Source organism: Artemia sp. Qi Xiang Cuo, chromosome 21, assembly GCF_049724085.1.
Source record: "Artemia sp. Qi Xiang Cuo chromosome 21, ASM4972408v1, whole genome shotgun sequence".
Classification (NCBI taxonomy): domain Eukaryota; kingdom Metazoa; phylum Arthropoda; class Branchiopoda; order Anostraca; family Artemiidae; genus Artemia; species Artemia sp. Qi Xiang Cuo.
The window spans coordinates 33401482-33422887 of record NC_142814.1 but is presented as its reverse complement, the minus strand read 5'-3'; the positions used below and the strand labels follow the sequence as shown (position 1 = coordinate 33422887).

General features: G+C 35.1%; 1 protein-coding gene across 1 annotated transcript in view; it reads right to left on the bottom strand.

Moving 5' to 3' along the window:
* The window catches only part of Gmppb (GDP-mannose pyrophosphorylase B), a 64700-nt gene extending 44539 nt beyond the window's left edge, over window positions 1–20161 (bottom strand). Inside the window, exons 1-3 of the mRNA XM_089106530.1 lie at window positions 20034–20161; window positions 11739–11803; window positions 5249–5475 (exon numbers count right to left, since the gene is read on the bottom strand). Coding sequence (XP_088962656.1) covers window positions 5249–5475; window positions 11739–11754 — 243 coding nt within the window. The 5' untranslated portion in view covers window positions 11755–11803; window positions 20034–20161. The remainder of the gene's footprint in view (window positions 1–5248; window positions 5476–11738; window positions 11804–20033) is intronic.
* Window positions 20162–21406: the final 1245 nt, after the last annotated feature.

The following is a 21406-nucleotide window of genomic DNA, read 5'->3' as shown; positions in this document are numbered from 1 at the left end:
CACTCCAAATAGCAATAGAAAAGGCCATCCCATCCCTCTTTGCAGCAATGGAAGCAAATACTGCTCCAAAATACCAAATAAATCCATCAATGAAACCAACGAGAACCCCCAAGTAAAACGCCCCCAATGCATCAAATAGTCCAAATCCGACAGCACCTGCTAAGCTCCCTAGCTCAAATCCCTATCAGAAGGAATCACCAAGCCAACAACCAAGCCTCCTTGTCCGGTGAGATAAGGTCAGCCTGGCCCCCCCTCCCAAGAAGAAACAAACCAGAAACACTACCAGGAATCAATCCCCTAACCGACAAACAGGATGTACAACCAAAAACACAATCCCCAAATATATGCTTATTCATTCTAAACTGTAATGCAGTTCAGGCCATGAACATACGAGAAAACATCAAATACAGAAAACAAAAATCATTGCAGAATTTGCAAAAATCTACATCCCAGATGATATGCTCATTCAAGCAAAAAAAGATCTTGCTTTACTTTTAACAAAGCTGAACATTGATACACAGTCATATGAAGAATAAATCAACAACACAACATATATCAATACTCCAATGGAATGTAAGATCACTCACAGAAAATAAGCTAAATGAACTAGTATCTTTTATGAACAATAATTCCATTAATATTGCTTGTGTCCAGGAAACTCATTTAACCCAAAATCAACAAATTAAGTCTCTGGGATATACTATCCTCAGAAAGGATAGATCTTCAGAGAGAAAAGGAGGTGGGGTAGCTTTATTAGTTAAAAATAATATAAAATTTTGTGGTATCAATTTTCCAGATTTTGCAAATGATGTTGATGTAATTGGTATCAGTGTTTGGCTGAATAATTTAAAAGCCTACATAATAAGCTTTTATAGCCCTAATGGCCAAACTACAGATGCCAAGGATTTCTTTAAATATATAAATAATTCTATTATTTAAAAAAATATCATTATTTGTGGAGATTTCAATGCCCACAGCCTTTTGTGGGGGAATAAACCAGCAAATAAAGCTGGTAAATTCATTGAGCATATGACTTCAAATAATAATGAATTAGCTGTTGCTACCCCTCCAACCTGAATACATATTTCAACCACAAAAGTGGCAGATTCTCCACAATTGACCTACAAATTGTGTCATTAAATTTTTTGAAAAAAATTTACATAAATAAAATTTATAGTCTATGTACTGACCACTTTGCTATAGTTTGCTCCCTAAATGAACCTTCTGAAACTTTATCTCATACCTCCAAATATGTCAACACTAAAGCAAATTGGTCTATGTTCCAAAATAAGCTAAATAATGAAATTACAAGTTTCACCCAATGTTCATGCATTTCTAACACAACAGTTGACACGCATGCTGAAGCCTTGACATCTTTACTAATAAATACAGCTAATCATGCTATCCCCAGGACAACACCTAAGAAAACATTCCCTAAACAAATTCCTAAAGCATAGTGGACAAATGAGTGCCTAAATAAATGGAGGATAAAAAAGGCAGCTATGACAAAATTCATAAAAAAAACATCACCTACTACATATTTAAAAAAATTACAAGCAGAATCTAATCTAAAAAGGACTATAATAGATGATAAATATAACTACTGGAATAATTTTGCAAATAATCTCTCCAGAGAAACACGTGAGCCAATTATACATAAAATCATAAGCAACATCTGTGGGAAAAAGGCGTCCCCCAACCCACTCCTGTATGAGCTTATGCATAATAATACCCATTATGACAATGATAATGGAAAAGCTAACCTATTTGCAACTCTTTTTGTTAATAAGCTAACATCAAATAATCAAAGCAAACTATCCCCAATTCCTATGAACCCAAGTTACCAACCACGCCCAGGATCCGAGTACATAACTAATCTATTTTCAATCCAGGAATTGAATAATGCAATACATCATATTAGGACCAAAACTAGCGGCAGCTATGACAATATACACCCTACGTGGATAAAGAATCTCACACCTTCATACAAACAAGAACTGCTAAATTGTTATAATCACGCTTGGGCATCCTCTAGGTTCCCCAATATATGGAAATGTTCGTCCCTCCTACCAATCCTAAATAAAAATAAAGCCACAGAAACCTTAGTGTACTAGCGGCAATTCGAGAGTGCCCCTGTGTTGAGAAAAGTAAGAGAAATACTGGCATCTCCCAAACTCTCCTGGTCTGTTGAAAAAAATAATATGGTCACACACATACAATCTTATTTGCGACAACTACTCTTCAGTAAAAGCATCCGTTTCGCTAAATAATGCAATCAATGAATCTTTCTCAAAAAATAATGTCCTAGTTGCAGCTTTCCTAGATTTTGAAGGGGCATATGACAATGTGAGTCACCAAATCCTTTTAAACAAACTTGCAAACCTTGGAGTACCCCCTAAGCTAGTATCTTTTATTAAATCCTTCACATAAGTGCGAAGTTTCATTGTTTATGTTGGTTCAGCCTCTTCACCCCAAAAGACAATAGCCAAAGGCCTACGTCAGGGACCAGTCCTCAGTTCCACACGAATCTACAATATGCTGATGATCTGGTGCTATGGTCATCAGGCAAAACCTTTCAGATAGCACAGTCAAATCTGCAAAAGTTACTTTTCCAGTTCGAAAAATTCTCTCAACATTCAGATTTACCAATTGCAACCACTAAGTCAAAAATAATCCAATTTCACGAGAAGTGAAACCAAGTTAATGACAAACTAACTCTAAATAAAACAACTATTCCATAAGATAATAATATTAATTACCTAGGTCTCACGCTTGACCAAAAACTCAATTTCCACCTCCACATTTCAAACACAATAAAAAAATGCTGTAGAAAAACAATTATACTAAAAAGACTTCTTTTCACACCCTGGGGCTGTAAGGAGAAAACCTTACTCGAGTTCTATAAATCACATACAAGACCCCATACTGACTATGGGCTCATCGTCTATGGTGCATGTGCAAAGACCCAGATGCAAAAAAAATGAAACAACTCAAAATGATATAACACGTCTCATATTTGGTCTTAGGAAACCCACAAGCACCAAGTTTCTGCTTATGGAGAGTGGATTAACAACAATAAGGGAGAGACGTAGCTTTCTCTTGATAAAACATCTTACAAAAATTGAATCAAATAGCTCACACACATTACATAATTGGTTAAGAATTCCAGCCATGTATAGAAGCATTGCAGATGAGTATGCCAATATTCAGAAGAAGTTCCCCATACCAGCAAAGTCTATTGCACCCACTTTCCCCCGATCCCCCCATGGAATTGGTCAAGTCCCATAATAAATAATGAATTCTAAAAGTGGAATAAAGATTTAACCCCCATTTCTTTTGTCCATAAAAAATTTGCAGAACTTAATAAAATTACCTATAAAAGTCTCTTCCAAATATTTGTTGATGGATCAAAATGAATGAGATGGTAGCAAGTGGTGCTTTCCTTCCTAACCTGAAAATTGCAATAGGGGACAGACTATTTAATAATTTATCTATAAAGACTGCTGAGTTAAATGCCATAATCATGGCATTAGAGCACTTTAAAGAAAACCAACTTTTTATTGCAAATTCAAATAATATCATCGTATACTCCGACTCTCTATCAAGCCTTGAGTTGCTAGCCTCAGCTCCTCAATATAAGTTGGATATTGACACTTATCATTGTCTCAGTATTATTGATAATCTTGCTTCAAGTGGCATAAAAACTTATTTTCAGTACATTCCTAGCCACTCTGACATAAGTGGTAATCATCAGGTTGATGAAATAGGAAAAAAGGCTATAAATATTGACCAGCCGAGTGGGAGACCAATCCCAATTAGAAATATCTACCGATGGAGGCTATCAGATATTAATTTTAATAAGATTAATCCTATCCTTTCCCCTTTCCCAATAAGTATCTTTCTAAAATTTATCATAGAATTCGTTCTGGAACAAATGGACTAAATTTCCTTCCATTCTCATATAAGCTTTCTAATTCAAGTGGTTCAATTCCCCTGTCCCCTCTTTGCAGGCATTGTAATATGAATAATGAAACAATTGACCATTGCCTATTTGAATGTAATATGCTGACGTCTGCACAACATAACTTGCTTTGTAAACTGTTAAAATGCTTCAAACACCACAAAATCTGACTATCAGCCAAGAGCCTAGCCAACTATACCTGTACACAGAGCACAGAAATCGATATCTATCATATAATATTTGAACTCCTTGATTTAAAAGATCTACTGAAAGATATCAGAGAATATCTTATAAATAAGAGACAACCAGGACAGTAGCTCTAAATGAGGAGGGCTAAATAGTTCCAACTGAATAGCCCGCCTGCTGTGAATTAGAAGAAGAAGAAGAAGAACTTACATTTTTGAATTCAGCATAAAAGACAGCGATAGGAGAGCGTTTGGAGTATATCTCATGTTTGTGAAACGCTATCTATACAAATCTTTGAAAAAAGGCCACCTTTAGAAATATGTTGCTCAAAGACTGTGGGTGATAGAAGAATTATAACATTAATAGGGAATTCAGTGCAATAATTACACTAGAACCGCAATGAAACTAGAACCACGTCGGGGGAAGCATTTGTCTCAACTAGTACAGGTACTACGTAACATAATCGTATTTATATACCAGAATTTTTTTTAAACTTCCCATTTCAAGAAGGATTTGACATTATAATGAGTAATCATACACACCCATTCAATTATCCAATGGCTCTTTTAGCATTCTAGCCACCAAAATAAAATACTAGTACTAAATATACAACATGGCAGTTACATATGAAGCTGAAAACTAATTATAATTAATCAAATAATTATTTTACATGATAATATTTAATTGGGATTTATTCAAAATATTTACAAACTCTAGTTAAGGATTTAATTCTTTTTTTCTTAAGTCTTGACAATTAACAAAAATCGATTAAGCTCAAGATATATAGCACTATAGGGGTAAAAGTTAAGATCTGTGGCGTAGACGGAAAGAAAGGTGGCTGGGGATCTTTTCATGGGACTGAATACAAAAAGGGTAATTTTAGGCTTAAATTATCCTGTTTTTCACACCTTAGCGATTTGTTTTTTGTTGATACTTTTTTGGGGAGGGGGTGGAGGGAGTTGTACACTCTAGGAAATTGAGTTCTTGTGGATCACTTGCTGGAAAATATCACAATCTTATCTTCTTCAAGTATTTAAACCACACACACATAAATATTTCAATTACTATTTTCTGACTGTCTAACATAAAAAACAGACTCACTTTTTCTGCAAATGGCGTCAGATCCTCTTCCATGTTATTTGTCTTTTTTGAAACAGCTAAAATGACATGTGATACGCCAGCATCAACAAGAGCTTCAAATTGATGCACAATCATAGGCTTGTTAGCAAATTCAACCAATGGTTTGGGAGTATAAAACGTAAGTGGTCGCAATCTAGTCCCAAAGCCTCCAACCAAAATAATTGCCTTCATTCCACCAATTCTAGAATCTGTCAAAAGATACATTAGAAGGTGATGCCTAAGGTCTCATAGAAGGTGATAATCAAGGATACATCAAATTGATGAAAAATCATTGGCTTGTTACCGAATTCAACCAATGGTCGGGGATTATAAAACATAAGTGGTCACAATCTACTCCCAAAACCTCCAACCAAAATAATTGCCTTTATTTCACCAATTCTAGAATCTGTCATTAGATATATTAGAAGGTGATACTCAAGGCCTGATCAAAAAATTATTATATATAGTAAGAAATACTGATGAGGACTAATAGAAAAAGAGTTTTATAAATATAATAGGTGAGGTATAATCGGAAAAATGAAAGAACCATATGCTATATTGCAAACACAATAAAAGCATAAGAAGGTGTACTCGTACATGACTACTCGCCATTAAGGAAAAAAACAGCTAAAACCCATCACAATATCCGTAAAATAGCCAACGGCAGTCAAGGTCGTGATTTATAAGCATTAGCCTAATATCTGACCAACAGCATAGCATATCCCCCTCCCCATACTTGTGAAAAAATGAAAATATAAATAATAATGTACTTTTAAAATCAAAAATTATTAAATTTTTTACTGTTCAAATTACTTGCAAAACTGTTCCTCTGTTACCTTTGAAAACAACCCTGACGTCGATTCTATAATGCCCTCTAAAGTCCAAAAATGGCGCCCTTTAAATTTTCTTTTACTTTTGGGAATGGGAAAGTCACAAGGAACCAAACCTGGCAACTGGGGAGGGGGTACAATTATTGTGACCTTTGTGACTAAAAACTGCTTGACAATAATGGCTGTATAAGAGTGTGTTGTCAAGATGGTGCACCCACAACCAATCTTGCCACAAATCAGCTCTCTTTTTGCCAATGCTTTCACGCAGTCATTTAATATTCGCAGGAAGAAAGCAGAATTAAGCGTCTGATCCTGGGGAGCCCGTTCTTGGAGCACAGTTCCACGTGAGCCGACAAAAATACCAGCATGGCCTTGATTTTGCCCTTGATCCTTGACCTTGACATCCTCTCCTCTCTGGAGCTTACCAGCCACTTGAAGAACAATCTCCTTTTCAGAAAGCAGTTTTCATAAACTAGGTTCATCATCTGAAGAATTCTCGACTCTGTTTTCGCTGCTTTCACAAGAAACTTTATTACAACCCGTTGCTCATTAAAATCACGAACGATTTTCGTCATTAAATACCAAAGCACATGTGTACAAAACAAAGCTAAACATAAGACATTGTAGTCTAAAGACCAGAACATAATTGCACAAGCTTCAATGCGGCAGGGTTCACCGCACCAGGCATCCTTACTGGTCCGCACTGTGCGCATTTTACACTTTGCAATTGAAATACTGCTTCATTTTGTACATAAACCAGGACAACTGGGACAGAATTTTTAAACTAGTGAAATATCCTAGGGTCCCAGGGCGGATGGTAACTATACCCAAGAGCCATAATGAGAATGATGTAATTCTATGCAGCCAATTCACAGATCATTGGACTTGCAATTCATTCACATATAGTAGCATGTGGAAGTACAGTTCCACACATTTCACAAAGCAGGGTGCTAGACATACATCCTAGTTTCCAAAAATTAGACAAATAGAGAAATTATGTCAGTTTCAGAGGAAATGGATCTTGGTATTTTATTTGCAAAGGATCTGAAGTTATATTAACGGTCAAATCGAACAGCACGTTAAGATCAAAGTGGGTAAATAAATAATCGACCTTATTTGAGGTAGGCGAAGTCTGTTTACTTTAATTGGTATGGGTCGTAATCGCAAACGTAATCGTCCCGCTGAGGACTCAGAAAACCCGTTGAACTCTACAGCTACTAGTACCGGAAGTTCTATCACCCAAATTGCCGTGGAAACTTTATCACAGAATTTTAACAAAGTACTTGAAGCAGTCAAAGAAAATGGTAGAAAACTTGACATGGTGAACGATAAGTTAATAACACTAGGTGAACGATAAGTTAAAAACACTAGACGATCGTGTTTCCAAATTTGAGGTGACCCGGTCAGACCAGTGTTCTCAAGTTGCTATTCACGATAGTAGAATCGAAGTTCTAACAAATGAGAACACATCCTTGAAATCACAATTATCAGTTCGTGTTGATGAAGCTAAGGCCCAGGGTGATGCAGTTTTGGAAATGTTGGATAGGCTTATTAAACTGGAAATTGAACAGAGGGGAAAAAACATAATTGTTTGGAATGCAGGTTGCAAAATTGAAAATGTTGCTGTTGCTTTGTTCCAGTATATTATTTAAGTGGGTTTAGAACAGTCTACAGCACCACCATTCAAAGTTATTGAGTGCAAGAAGGATGCCAAATTTTTCAAGGTTGAACTGAGTGACAAGGAAACAAAAATTGGCCTATTACGCAGTGCAAAAAAACTAAAGAATAAGAATATTGGCCCATTCAAGAAATTGTTTCTTAGTGATGATGCTACCCCTGAGTTATGTCAGGATAGAAAAATTTTATTTAATAAGCGAGCCCAGTTACGAGATGCAGGTTTTGATGCATGGGTTTCTAAACGTTTCCCGCCTTGTGTTCAATTCAAACGCCCTGACGGATCGATCGCTAAGTATTTTCGGAATGATGTAGTTACTGAACATGTTAGACTGATTATTAGCCATGACTATGGAGAGCGTAGTCAAAGAGGACGATTCGGAAAGCAGAAGTGAATGTTTTGCTTGTATGTAGTTAATTGAGAAAGTATTATATTTGTTTTTATAGTTTGTGAAGTAAAGTTGAGTAATTTTAATTGGCTGTTAGAGTTTAGATTGGATACCCTCGTGTGTGATTTTATTGTGCTCTTTGGTGATTAATAATGATTGTTTTCTTCGTTTGACTTTATTTAGAATTTATGCCTTATTTCTTTTTGTGTTTTTTTCATTTTTCTTTCATTGTTTGGTGTGAGAATTGAGAGATTATCTTTAATTGTGATTGGTACATGCCCTATTCGCCACCACGGTCCATTTGGATTGTTAATAGATAGTGGTTAGAGATCTTGTTCTACCCCTGGGGGCTCGTAGTATAATTGATTTAGAAATTCAGAAGGTAAATTTTTATAATTATTTTAATGAATGTATTAATAGAAGTTTGAACTTTGTGGTTCCAGCTTCTGACCCCCCTGAGGATTCTAAATTTGTTTTTAGTTATGATTTTCAGGATGTTGAGTATCAGCATGGTGGATTGGGAGATTTTGGGATTTTTCATTTGAATTGCCAGGGTCTAAATACGACATTTGATTTTTTAGTGAATTTAGCTAAACTTAATCTTTTCCATGTGCTTGCTTTGATGGAGACCTGGTTGAGGGACCAAAATTCTGCTCTTTTAGATATACCTGGCTATACCTTGTTTACTCGGAACCGGGAGTTACGTCAACACGGGGGTCTTGCGGCTTATGTTCGTGAAGATCTCCATGCGAGAGTCCGAGACGATCTAAGTGAATATAAAGAAATGGTGTGTGAAACACTAGTAGTACAAGCTAAATTGAATAATGTTGACCCATATTTAGTAATTGTATACAGGCCTCCTTCTGGTTCTATTCAAGAATTTTTATGAACAGCTGGCAAAAGCACAAATTAGTAATAACCCTTGTTTCGTTCTAGGTGACTTTAATATTAACATGCTGGATATGGAGTCTTTAGTGACTTCTCAGTTATTAAATTTGTGTATGTCTTATGGTCTGTTCTCAATGATTAACATCCCAACTAGAGTTTCTAGGACGTCTGCAAAGCTTTTGGATAATATTTTCCCCATGTATCTTTTAAATCGCCAGGAGTTCTTGTAGATGTAGAATCTGACAACTTTTGTATTTTAACAGAATTTGAGGTATCTAATCCTAAGCAACAAACTCCTCAACAGACTAAAACAGTTGTAGTTTTTTATTGTAGTGCCCTATTGAAAGTAAAAAATAATGTGAATTCATATTGATTGGGTATCTCTGTCTGGAAATGAGAGTGATGTAAATATTAAATTTACACTCTTTTATGGTAAGCTTTTAGAAATGGTTAAGGAAGTGGGAGCAGTGAAGAATGCAAATGGTAAAAACATTATGGGCCCCACCCTTTGGATCTACTCTACCATGTCCTCCAAATGTATCACTACATCTAAATATGATTACATTTGATGAGTTAAGGGATATTATCTAGTATGAAAAATAGTTCGTCCGGTAGTGACCTGGTGAGCCTAAAAATTCTGAAATGTATTTCCCTCCTATATCTGGTGTTCTGACATCGCTGATGAATGATTGCTTCCATCAAGGAAGGTTTCCAGATTGTTTAAAAAAAGCATGAGTGACACCAGTTTATAAAGGTGTTGATAGAAATGATTTGGGTAATTATTGCCCAATATCAGTCTTGCCAGTTATTTCTCGTCTTATTGAAAAATATTTTAGTAGTTGGTTGACCCATTTTTTAGAGAAGTTTAATTTGTTGAATAATAATCAGTTCAGTTTCAGAAAAGATAGGAAAACAGAGGATGCATTGATATTTTTGACTAGTATAATTAACATAGCATTAGATGAAAGATTTAAAGTTGGTGCACTGTTTCTAGATCTACAGAAGGCTTTTGATACAGTTGACCATAGCCTACTCCTGGAAAAATGTGAGGTCTATGGGATCCAAAGTAAAGCTTTTGACCTTATACGGACTTTCCTTAGTAACCGGTACCAGTTTGTAGAGCTGACAGGTATACAATCAGGACCCTGCCCAGTGGTTTGTGGTGTCCCGCAAGGGTCAGTTCTTGCTGATTCTTTTTTTATTGTTCATTAATGATATGTCTAATTTTATCCCAAGTTATTGTTTTAATGTTAGTGATATGGCTAAAAATCCCCAGAATGAGACTGTATCATTATTTGCTGATGACACAGTTGCTGTTAGTACCGCAAAGACAGAAGAATTACTTCAGACATCAATTAAAGATACTTTTGAAAGGTTAGATTCCTGGTTGAGGGTAAATAGGTTAAAAATTAATCTGGGTAAGACTAATTTTGTTATTTTTTCCCGTTTACCAGATTTTTATACATGAATTCAGGATATTGTAGCACAGTATGGAACTTTAAAGCGGGTGGGTTCTTATAAGTACTTGAGGGTTTATATTGATGAAGTTTTATCATTCAAGCGTCATATACAGTATGTTTGTATAACTGTGTCTCATAACCTGGGTATAATGAGAAAACTTAAGCATTTTTTTCCTCCTTTTGTTATGCGTCTTCTTTATTTTTCCCTTATCCATCCATATATATTTTATTGTCGTAGCGTTTGGCTTGGAACATTTCCTTCTATTCTTCAGCCAGTATGAGTTCTACAAAACAACGCTGTTTGGCTGTTAGATGGCTTACAACCCCGTGATTCGGTAAGAAACGCGTATGAGCGCGTAAAGATACTGCCAGCTTCCAGATTATGGGAGTTGTATACACTTCTATTCATTTTTAGGATTCAAAAGGGTATAAATCTCCTGTATTTTGATAGCTTAGCAAACCTGAGATCTTCCATCCATGATAATGATACTAGGTCATCTGTAGAGATTAATATTCTGCTGGTTGTTTCGGCCCAATTGATGTTTTCTTTGCTTCATAGGGGGATCAGAAGTTGGAACCATCTTGATCAAAATATAAAAAATATAGGTGATATTTCTTTGTTTAAAATAGTAATTAAAGGGATGCTTTTTAGTAAGTATGTATTTTAGTGGGGTTTTTTTTAAGATATTGGTAATTATATAGGGCTCCTGGGGGTGATGATTTTTTTTCTTTTTTTTATTGTTTTGTTATGTTAGCGTATTTTTGCCACCCCCTTGGACAAGTTTTTATTTCTCGGGGTGGCTGTTAAACTGATGTTAAATTGTTTGTTTGTTTAGAATAAATATCTCTCTATTCTCAAAGCAAAGGCAGGGGCAGCCAAATCCTTCCTTACCCATCAAGGAGACCTTCATCAGCAACCCTATAAAGGTTAACATCAAACTTAGCAAATGTGTTGTACAACACGCATTGGAATAGAGTCATGATACACATCATTTTTGCAAAGCACAGAAAAATAGATTAAAACATCGAATAGCATAGTATCCCATTCTGCATCACAGTTTATCCTCAGTTCTAATCAAATGTATATATTACAAAAAATGGCAAAAATCCTACCACTCAGATGGCAAATATTTGGCAAATATTTAAGAGTTTCTTCACAAGAATAAATAAATTCAAAAAGGGAATTTTCAATTTCAAAGAAAGATGAAAAAAAAATAAAAGGGATTCTTACCGTTATCTTGTCCCATTTTGTAGCCAAATCTTGTGTGCTAGTAAAAGATTTTACTTCAAGATAATCTGAAAAATAACAGAATCAAAATAATCTATATGTTACACTTAATGATTCTAACAGTTTAGTATCATTACAAGCACACTAACACACATGGGGAAGGGGTTCCCCCTGAGACTCATTCAGACAAAAACCCTATTGAAAAAATTCGGCATCAAAATAAGTATTTTAAAAAGTTTAATCTGATCCTCCAGGTTAAAAACCATCTATTCCCCCCTCCAAAGGTGAGAACTGTGTGTACATACAGTTACAAGCTACATGAAAAAAAACAGCATTAATTTAGAGAATTTTTTATAAAGCAATGACCAAAGTTTTATTTTTCAAGAATTTTGCTTGGTTTCATTATTATATCAGAATGTCACATTGCATCAGACATAGAAAATAAGTCTTACTATTTAACCTAAATTTATAATAAATGAAAATTTAACCAATTAGTTTTTATATTGATTTTGAACTACTCACAAACAAGCTCTAGACCAATTAATTACAATTGAAATGAAAGTAGCATCCAAGTGAATGGGAAGCAGAGCATGTCATTTACCATCAAAACTGGTGTGCAACAAGGGTGTGCTGTCGCCCCAGAATTGTTTAATTGTGTTATAGACCATGTCATGACTCTAACAACCAATTGATTGCTCTTTGGCCTCCAATTTGGAGATTCTTATCCTGATTTATGTCAACTTTGCAGACGACCTTGTGCTCATTACAGACTCCATGCAGCAGCTGATAAATGTTCTGAATGTCTTGCAGAATGAAACTGCACGCTTAAAGAAAATTAATAAAAAACAAAAATAATGGTAGTTGAACCGCGAGCCCCAGTTAGGCCCCAAGAAGTCACTACCATAAAACAGGTGGCTTTGTACACTTTTCCTGGTTTTTAGTCTGTAACTTTTGAACGGGTTGAGCCTTTGTCTCGATTTAAATTGCGTAAGTGTATAACACCATCCTGCTGTTGATTACCTTACTTAAAGAAATACCACTCAAAGGAAATTTTTTTGTTTATTTTTTGTTGGGTCAAAGACACCCCAGGGCATTGGGTGACTTCAGCCCAAGCCTTATTAACCCCTTTTTGAATGTGTTGTCTGACTATATGGGTAATGTGAGTATTTCTGAGGGGTGGCTTTGGCCCACGAAACAGTCTTTAAAAAAAATGTCTTCATTGGACATTTTATTCTTCAAATATATAAAAACTAAGCTACTGAATCACAGATCTGATGTGCTAGGCTGGGCATAGTTTGGTTAAATATTCAAGAAAGACTATTGGAAAGTCTTTCAAATCAACTCCAAGACTGAAAAGAACTCAACTTCAGGAACTAACCCACATAAATGCATCAGAAATCCGGGAAATCAAACACTGGTGGTCTAGATGATGAACAAGTGTTAGAAACACCAGGTGGGTTTAGTGACTTGAGAAGATCAAGGTGTTCATACCAGATCTCATCCACTTCTTCTGGCCACCTCCACTTCTTTACTCCAGCCACAGTCATCACTTTATCTTTAGTCTTTTTTCTTGGGATCAAGCTGAGTAACTTCTCCTGGGAACCTCTCTTCTTCATATTACAACTGAACGAAATCGCCTTGTTTGAGTTGGTTGTAGATCTCAATTCCAGGCAGTGACTTTTCACATGGAAACTGAGTCTCTTGCTCTCCTTCATCTTCAGACGAATTTGAGCCTTCTGGTTTCCTGCTTCTCTTGGGAGCTTTTCAGTCTTTCTTGATCAGGTTGAATTTCATCCTCGAACATCCTTGTCTTAGCTTCTTCTCTTTCTTTTCAGTCTACTTGACCAGGTTGAATTCCACCCTCAAATATCCTTGTCTTGGCTTCTTCTGTTTCCAGATCAGGATCATTGCTTCCTGAAGCTTCGCAACGGAAGTCTTCAACAGAGTAGCTTGTGCCAGCAGGAAGATCAAGTCGTTTATTTTTTGCTGCCCTTTTGGGTTTGTTGGTTCTGCACATGTCAATAACTGTCTTACTGAGGACATATGCTGAACCATCTGTTGATGATGTCAAAGGCAAACGACCGAGAACCTTCATTCTGTCCAATTCTACTTTTAGCAAAGCCAGAGATCAGGTCTTGTGCCCCATTTGCATCCATCAGTGACTCTGTCAGCTCCTTTAAAAGCCTAGGAAAATGCTCTTTAGGCAACAAAACTTCTTTTAGACCTTCACCACATGTCTTGAATCTTGTCAGGATCTGCCTCCACTTCACTTTCATAGGCTAAAAGAAGGCCACATCAAGCAGATGAGTAAGATGAGTTGAGTTCGGGATCAATGCTATAAAGCAAATGTTTTCTTGTTCACACTGTCAATAGACACCTGCCAGAAAAAGCAACTCCATCAAATCAAGGGGCTCTGATGGGACAATTTTGTGAGTAAAAAAAGCTCCTTGCCCTTACTCATCAAGCTCCATTCTCAACACAAATTGTCCAGCAAACTCTCAGATGGTTTGGGCATCTCCCTTGCATGCCTCCAACAGCCCTGCTAGAATTATGTCACAATTTTGACCCCACATCCCAAGGTTGGTCACACCCAAGGGGCAAGATCTTGGACCAGATGGAAGGACAGCCTACACAAGTTCCTCAACATGGCCTACATTGCTACTATCAAGGCCTCCCTCATAGCAGCAGACTGGTCCACCTGGAGGAGTGAAGTTGCTATGCTCTCTACACCACATATGATGTGGCAGGAGCCTTAAGTAAAGTCAAAGTATGAAAACTTAATGTAAAAAATAAGAGCAGTAAAGAAATAAATACAAAAATGATTTGGTCTACTACTTCTATAAAAAAAAAAAAAAAAAAATAGTTGCTATCAAAGGGGAGCTGAGAGTGATAGTGATTTTAAGACAAACCGAAATTATAACATGTTTGAGGAAGACTGCTAACCCCCTCAATCATCCACTCTTTACATCAAAGAATACTTTTCTGATAGCATTTAAGAATAAAACAAATGAAGTCAGTTGGCAATAACAAGTGTCATATTTACCAATTAGCCGTCAAAACATTTAAACCAAATCCTTATTGCTCAAAGTAAATGCAAACAAATTAACCCTGTCATTCTTGGAACCCTTTGAAAGAAAATTCAGTTTTTTATCACTGCTCTTGGGTTGGAGCATTCACTCATGAATCACTTAGGGGGGGGGGGGATCAAACTAGGGGAGGGGGTAGCAATATACCATGTAGGTAATATGTTTACTGTGTTTTTTAATGTAATTTCGTTTGTACTTCTCCTACACTTTCATTTAAAAAAATTCGTTCTTTTATCTTATGTCTGTTTTTTTAATATCATAATCAGACTTAGCCTTAATTACCTATATAACCTTAACCTTAATTACCCTAAGCCCCTCCTCTTTACAATTGAGTTTAATTTATATACAGCAATGCTTCAAAAACAGGGGCTTATTTTCTTTATATGCACAAAATTAGGTTTTTCACAATATGAAAGAAGTAGTTTCCCCTATAAAATTCAGTTGCATAGCTATGGAGGCAAGGGGCACATTTGTCCCTGAGTACAACATCTGTTGGGGTGTCTTTAAGACAGATTTAATTATTTTATCCATATTTTTCCAAAATTCCTACTCTTTGCACCTAACTTCAACTTTTATCACAATAATGGAATATCTAAAGACTAAGATTTTCTGTTAAGAAATACCATTTCTGCAATAAGAGAAGAGCTGACAACCACTCCCCCTTGCCTGTATTGCAAACTTGGTCAATATATTGCTTCAAATGAAGGGAGGCTAGGGCTAAGTCTCCTCTTTATGTTTATTTAAAGAACCATTAATAAAAATTAGAAAACTTGAGCCTAAAAATGCAATTTTTGAGGCTACAGGTCCTCACACAAAATTCACCCACATAGCTAGTGCACAACAATACAACTGTTTCTAATGGGACATATATTCTATAATGGCTGCTTATTTTTATGGACAGCAAATATATTTAGGGCAAATGTGCCACCCCAATGCAGCACAGCATCAGAAACAGAGAGGTTATATACTTAGCTTTTTGATAGTTTCAAACCTAGTGGCTATCTCAGAAATTTTCTTTTGATACCATTTTAACCCTATTTGGTAAAAACTAAAATAGATTGTCTCCAAGCTTAGGCAAATTTAGTGCAAAGGAGGAAAACAGCAGTAATAATAAACTACTACAAATTTGTAGGTAAAATAATCCAGTCCTTACCAATACGGGCTTGGTAATAAAATGGCCCACAAGTTACAATACTTTTCAAGTAATGGTAAGACAGCTAACTGTATTGATTACATGATTGTAAATAAAAACTAGCAGGATTGATGAAGGACACTGTGGGATATGCAAGTGCTATCACTGGTCCTGAAAGCAATGATCAACATCTACTAGCATTAAGTTAATTCAGAGCTGTAATTTAGAAAGGGTAATTATCTTCCAGGTTGTTGTGATGTTGAGAGACCCTATATTGAACTTTGAAAGATGGTCTTCTAAGAACAGCTGGATATGAAACAGAGAGCTTACAACTTCATAATAAAGAAGATAGGTGGAATAATTTTAGGAGAATAGTTTACAAAGTAGTAGAAGATATATTACAGAGAAAAATTGGAAAAGTAGCAAGGAATATTAGCAAATGCACTTTAAGGTTGATGGAAAATAGATCTATTATGTATTTAAATTTATGATCTTACAGGAATATGAGGAATGTAGAAGAAGCCAAGAAGGCATTAAAGTGCAAGTTAGAGGGATGTAAAATGGAGGCTATGGAAAACATTGCTTAGGATCTGGGATATGGAGCAAGAAAACATAATAGTAACATATTGTATTGACATGTTAAGAAATTGAGAGAAAGGTTATGCAAGAATATAGTATCAAATATGAATGTAAAAACTCCAAGGAATAGATTATGCAAATGAATTGAATGTCCTAGATAAGAGCAATAGCAAACTAAGGCAAGTCACTCAAACCATGAATAAATAGTAGGAAAGAGGTGATTTTAGGGAACAAGAACATTGACAAAATTTTAATAGCTCACATTACCAGAGTAGGACTGCTAGCAAAGAAGGGAGGTGCAGTAAAAAGCAGAATAGCCATGGCACAGGGTGTTTTGTTTTTTTTTAGTTGATAGTAGTTTGGTAGCACTGGAAGAAAAGCCTTTGAACTAAGATTGGGATACTGGAATCCAGTAAAATGATAATGGTTACAAATAGTTTTGAAATGTGAGCAATTTGAGAGATTGAGAAGTTTGAGAGATAATACATGTTTTTTCAGAAGAACAAAGGCTTTGTTTATTTGTTTGGCTAACCATGTATCAAAAAGAACTTCTAAAAATCTGATTTGATTCCATTGCCTATGGTTTTAATGAAAAGAGACTGAGGTGTCAAGATCAAGTCTTACAAATGAAGGATAATAGGACAACAAAAATCATGCAAAAGATAAGATGTTAAATGGGGACTATTCCTGAGGACAGTAATTCACTGTTGTAACCATAAGAAAAATTGGATTCGATGTAATTTCTAGCTTTTTGCATTATGGAAGGGCAAGTCAGTATTTGTTATTACTTTCCACCACAATTGTGATTTATAGCCTTTGTGCTTTTAGGGCCAAAAAAAGCAGGATATCCTTAAATAGAGCAAGAAGAGACCATAAGATAAGAGTCAAAACTTCAAGGGAAGGAATAAGGAGGTGATCTTTTAATATATTGGGGTGATGGAGGAACAAGGGCACCTCTATTGGTCTCAGACAGCTTGGTGCTTTATTGAATTGCTAGTAGTAATAGCATCAGTAATAGGTTCATTACCTTATGCCACATTTTCTTATGTCAATAATTTAGTATAGATAACTTTACACATAGTGAATTTTATACATTTGAAATAACCATAAGGTGCAATTTTTTATATATTGATTTCAAGATTTCTGGTAATAGTGTAGTTCATACTGTTCTGAACTAGATGCCTCAATACAAAATTCTTACTATATTATATTTAAAAAAAAAGTTTTGCACTAGATTTTCAGACAAGATTCTAGTTTAATTCCAACCAAGTCCTGTCTAACAAATGGATATAATCCATAGACTCTATCCGAAATTTGATGATTTTTTGGAATTTTCAATTTCCAATTTTATATTTTGGGACATTAAACTATGTCCCAAAATAGATGTAAGATCTATTTTTTAATACAGATTGGCTCCTGACAGTTTAATTTACTGAGTTCAAGAACTTCTAAGTTATCAAAAAGCACAAAACTAAAACAAACAATAGGGCTAAATTTATCATGTAACACAGAAATATGACAGTAAAAAACAGAATATACTGCTTGATTCCAAATTCAAAGCCCTTTCAAAGTGTAATAATCCCTACCCTAGCAATTGCACCCAACCCCAATTACCTAACAGACCTAGGCTATATATAGAAGTACAATCCTTTTGTTTCTTAGTTTGTTTTTTTTTATTGGCATTATAAACAGACTGCTGATGCCAACTGATAAGAAAAAATCAGAAAAACTGGTAAAATTGTGCATATACAGTAGTCTTTAACTAATAGTGTGCTAGTTACCTCAGTGATATTAAGTGGGGAGAGGGTAACCCCCCTAGATTTTTTAAGAATACCTATTAACATGGTGTTTAGCCTCATTTTAAGTCTCTGTTTGAGGTTCTGTCTTTTGCATCTTTATTTTAGAAAAAAATCAAAAACAAATCTTTGCCCCTCCCTACATTTTGTGAATTGATGTTAGTGAGTTATTGGCCAGTAAGAAACATGGTTTTAATTTTAAATAAAGATAGGTTGACTTACAGTTTAGTGAAGCATCATTGGATATGGTAATGCCTGGCTCTAAAAAAAGCAGAAAATATGCATTGTGAGTTTACTTTTAACCTGTAAAAATACAGCCATTATTTCAGAATTTGATTGCATTCACTACAAATTTATGCATGAGAAAAAAACTCTATTTTTCCAACTTTAATTGCAGTTTACTTGTGAAATTGGAAGTTGACTTACAGCCTTTGAAGGGGCCCCAAAGGAATTTTATATGAATTATGAAAGAGCATAAAAAAAAATCAAATGATGTTTTCACTTTTATCCTAGCTAAATTATATGGCCCACTGCAAATTTACCATGAACTTCACCCCCTCTCACCTTGTAATGTGCAAATATATACCCTGAATTGGAATATACCCTACCCTAAATTGTTGATGGCAAAGTTTTGAATTGCAAAATTCAGTACTATTTTCGTCAATGGCATTTGAAAAACTTGAAATGGTAGGAAAAGAGCTTGAATTGAAAATCAAACCAAAAAATCAAAACCAGAAAACCAAAGTATTTTACAGGTTAGGTTATAACTTCAGTAAATATTTACCAAATCATATTATTGAGTTACAACTTTAGTGAATATACCACTTGATGCCTTTTTTTATGCTCCTTGCAGAAATTAGAATTATTTTTGTCAGATATGAATTTTAGCCCCCACCTATAAATATACAAATTCAGGGTATATATTTGCATGTTAGGGGGTACCTCTCATTTACATCAGAAATAAAATTACCCCCACTCCCCTAATGTGCAAATATATACCCTGAATTGGTATATATAGGGATGGGGGCTAAAATTAATTTCCGACAAAAATTATTATTATATGTGTAAAGAGCATAAAAAAAAGGCATCAAGTGGTATATTTACTTTATTTTTAACTCAATAATGGGATTTGGTAAATATTTACCATAGGCTAACTTCTTTGTGTGGTTACAGAAATGAAATGTCTTTGGGGCCCCTTTAAGGGCTTAAGATGCAACTAGCCCCAGAAGCAATTATTGAATTATGAAAGAGCATCAAATGATGTCATCCTAGCTAAATTATAGGGTCACCTAAAAATTAACCCATAAAGTGATTTAGCCTATTCATTTCTTTCAAGCTAACTTAGGCTAAATCAAAAAAGAAAAAAATGTCTTTTGTTTGGTATATAGTCTAGGAAAATATCTGGAATCTTAGGGGGAGGGTGGAGATAAATTGTCACAAGCATAACTATACATGTCAGAAAGAGTATAAAATTAAGAAAAGCCTATGGTGCTAGGTTACTCAGTTCTAGACTGTTTCCTTTACAAGACCTTTCTCCTCTGGTGTTACCAAAATATTCAAGCTGTTGTTCAAAAATGTTACCAAGATAGCCTAGGCCCATCTAAATTGATATTAAACTCTAAGCTAAATCTAGTAAATGGCCTAACTAAAAAACTAGATCTAGTCAAGAATTGAGAATAAGTCATGTTAAAAACAAAGATTTTACCAGACAGATTATAGCAGAGTTGAAGCAAAAGTTACAAGCCTAACAGAAAGGAAACAAGAAAATCAACAGCAAGTTATTTGGACTAAATTTTTAGCTAACGGTCAACATTTTCTTCTATTTCCTTCAAAAACCCATTTTACTCCTAATCCTTGATAGGTAGCGTTAAAACGAAATGCACTTCCCATTTCAGCTTTCAGGAAGCTAAAGATACCATTTCAAAGCTCCAGCGTGATGCAACTGGCCCTGACGAAATTCACATTTTGATGTTGAAAAATTTGCCAGATACATTTGTTAAGCTACTGATAGAGTTATTCGACAGATCTGTCATAGACTCATCAATACCTTATGAGTAGAGTAAGGCAACAGTGATCCCACTTATAAAGGCAGGAAAAGACCCTAAGCTGGTTGATTCATACCGCCCTGTATCACTTACTTCTCGTGTTACAAAACTAATTGAGAGGGCAATAAAACAAAGAATTTTAAGCTCATTAGTAGACCATATCCCAATTGGACAGTTTGGCTATCTCCCCTGGGATGCCAAATCGATACTTATAGTGTCTTTTGAACACTTTTTCATCCTGAGGGACACCGGGACACTAATGGGTAAAAAAGGCAGCTTTTTGGAAAAAAAGACCTTTTTGGACATTTTTCAAAATTTATGAAATAAAATAAATTACTTTCATAAAAAAATGTCACTGATCACGAAATGAGTGCTAAGAATTATATCTACTTATTTTTTAAGTTCTGTATTGTATTTTCCGGGGTTGCTTGCTCTTCCGTGAAGCAAACTTTCGAAAAATACCTTCAAAATTCTTTCACCTATAGATGGTATTATTAACCCTGATTTTTACTCGCCACGGTCAAGATAACAGACAAGCTATCGCCTTTTTTATATAAACTTACTTCGGACTTCCGAACGTCATACAAAAACCTCAATGAAAAGTTAACAAAATGAAACCTTTCGATTGTTGATGGTCTGAAATCAAAACAAAAGCCAAGTTGTCAAACACCCGGGGTAAATTCCTTCAGTTTGAAATTTTCTTCACGGGAAAGGAGCTGAGAGAAATTTAAGTAAGTAAAAATTTAATGTTAGGTGATATAGCTCAATTGTATAAATATATATATATATATATATATATATATATATATATATATATATATATATATATATATATATATATATATATATATATATATAAAAGTACTTATGCATTATACGGTACCCACGAAAGAAGTCAAGTTTGGTTAATGCTAATGAAATAAAATGGGATGAATATATAATATTTTAGAAACAAATTTTGGCTATATATTTGCACATTAAGGGTGGGAGGTTGGGTGGGTAAAGCATAACATATATTAAAATACGTAACCTA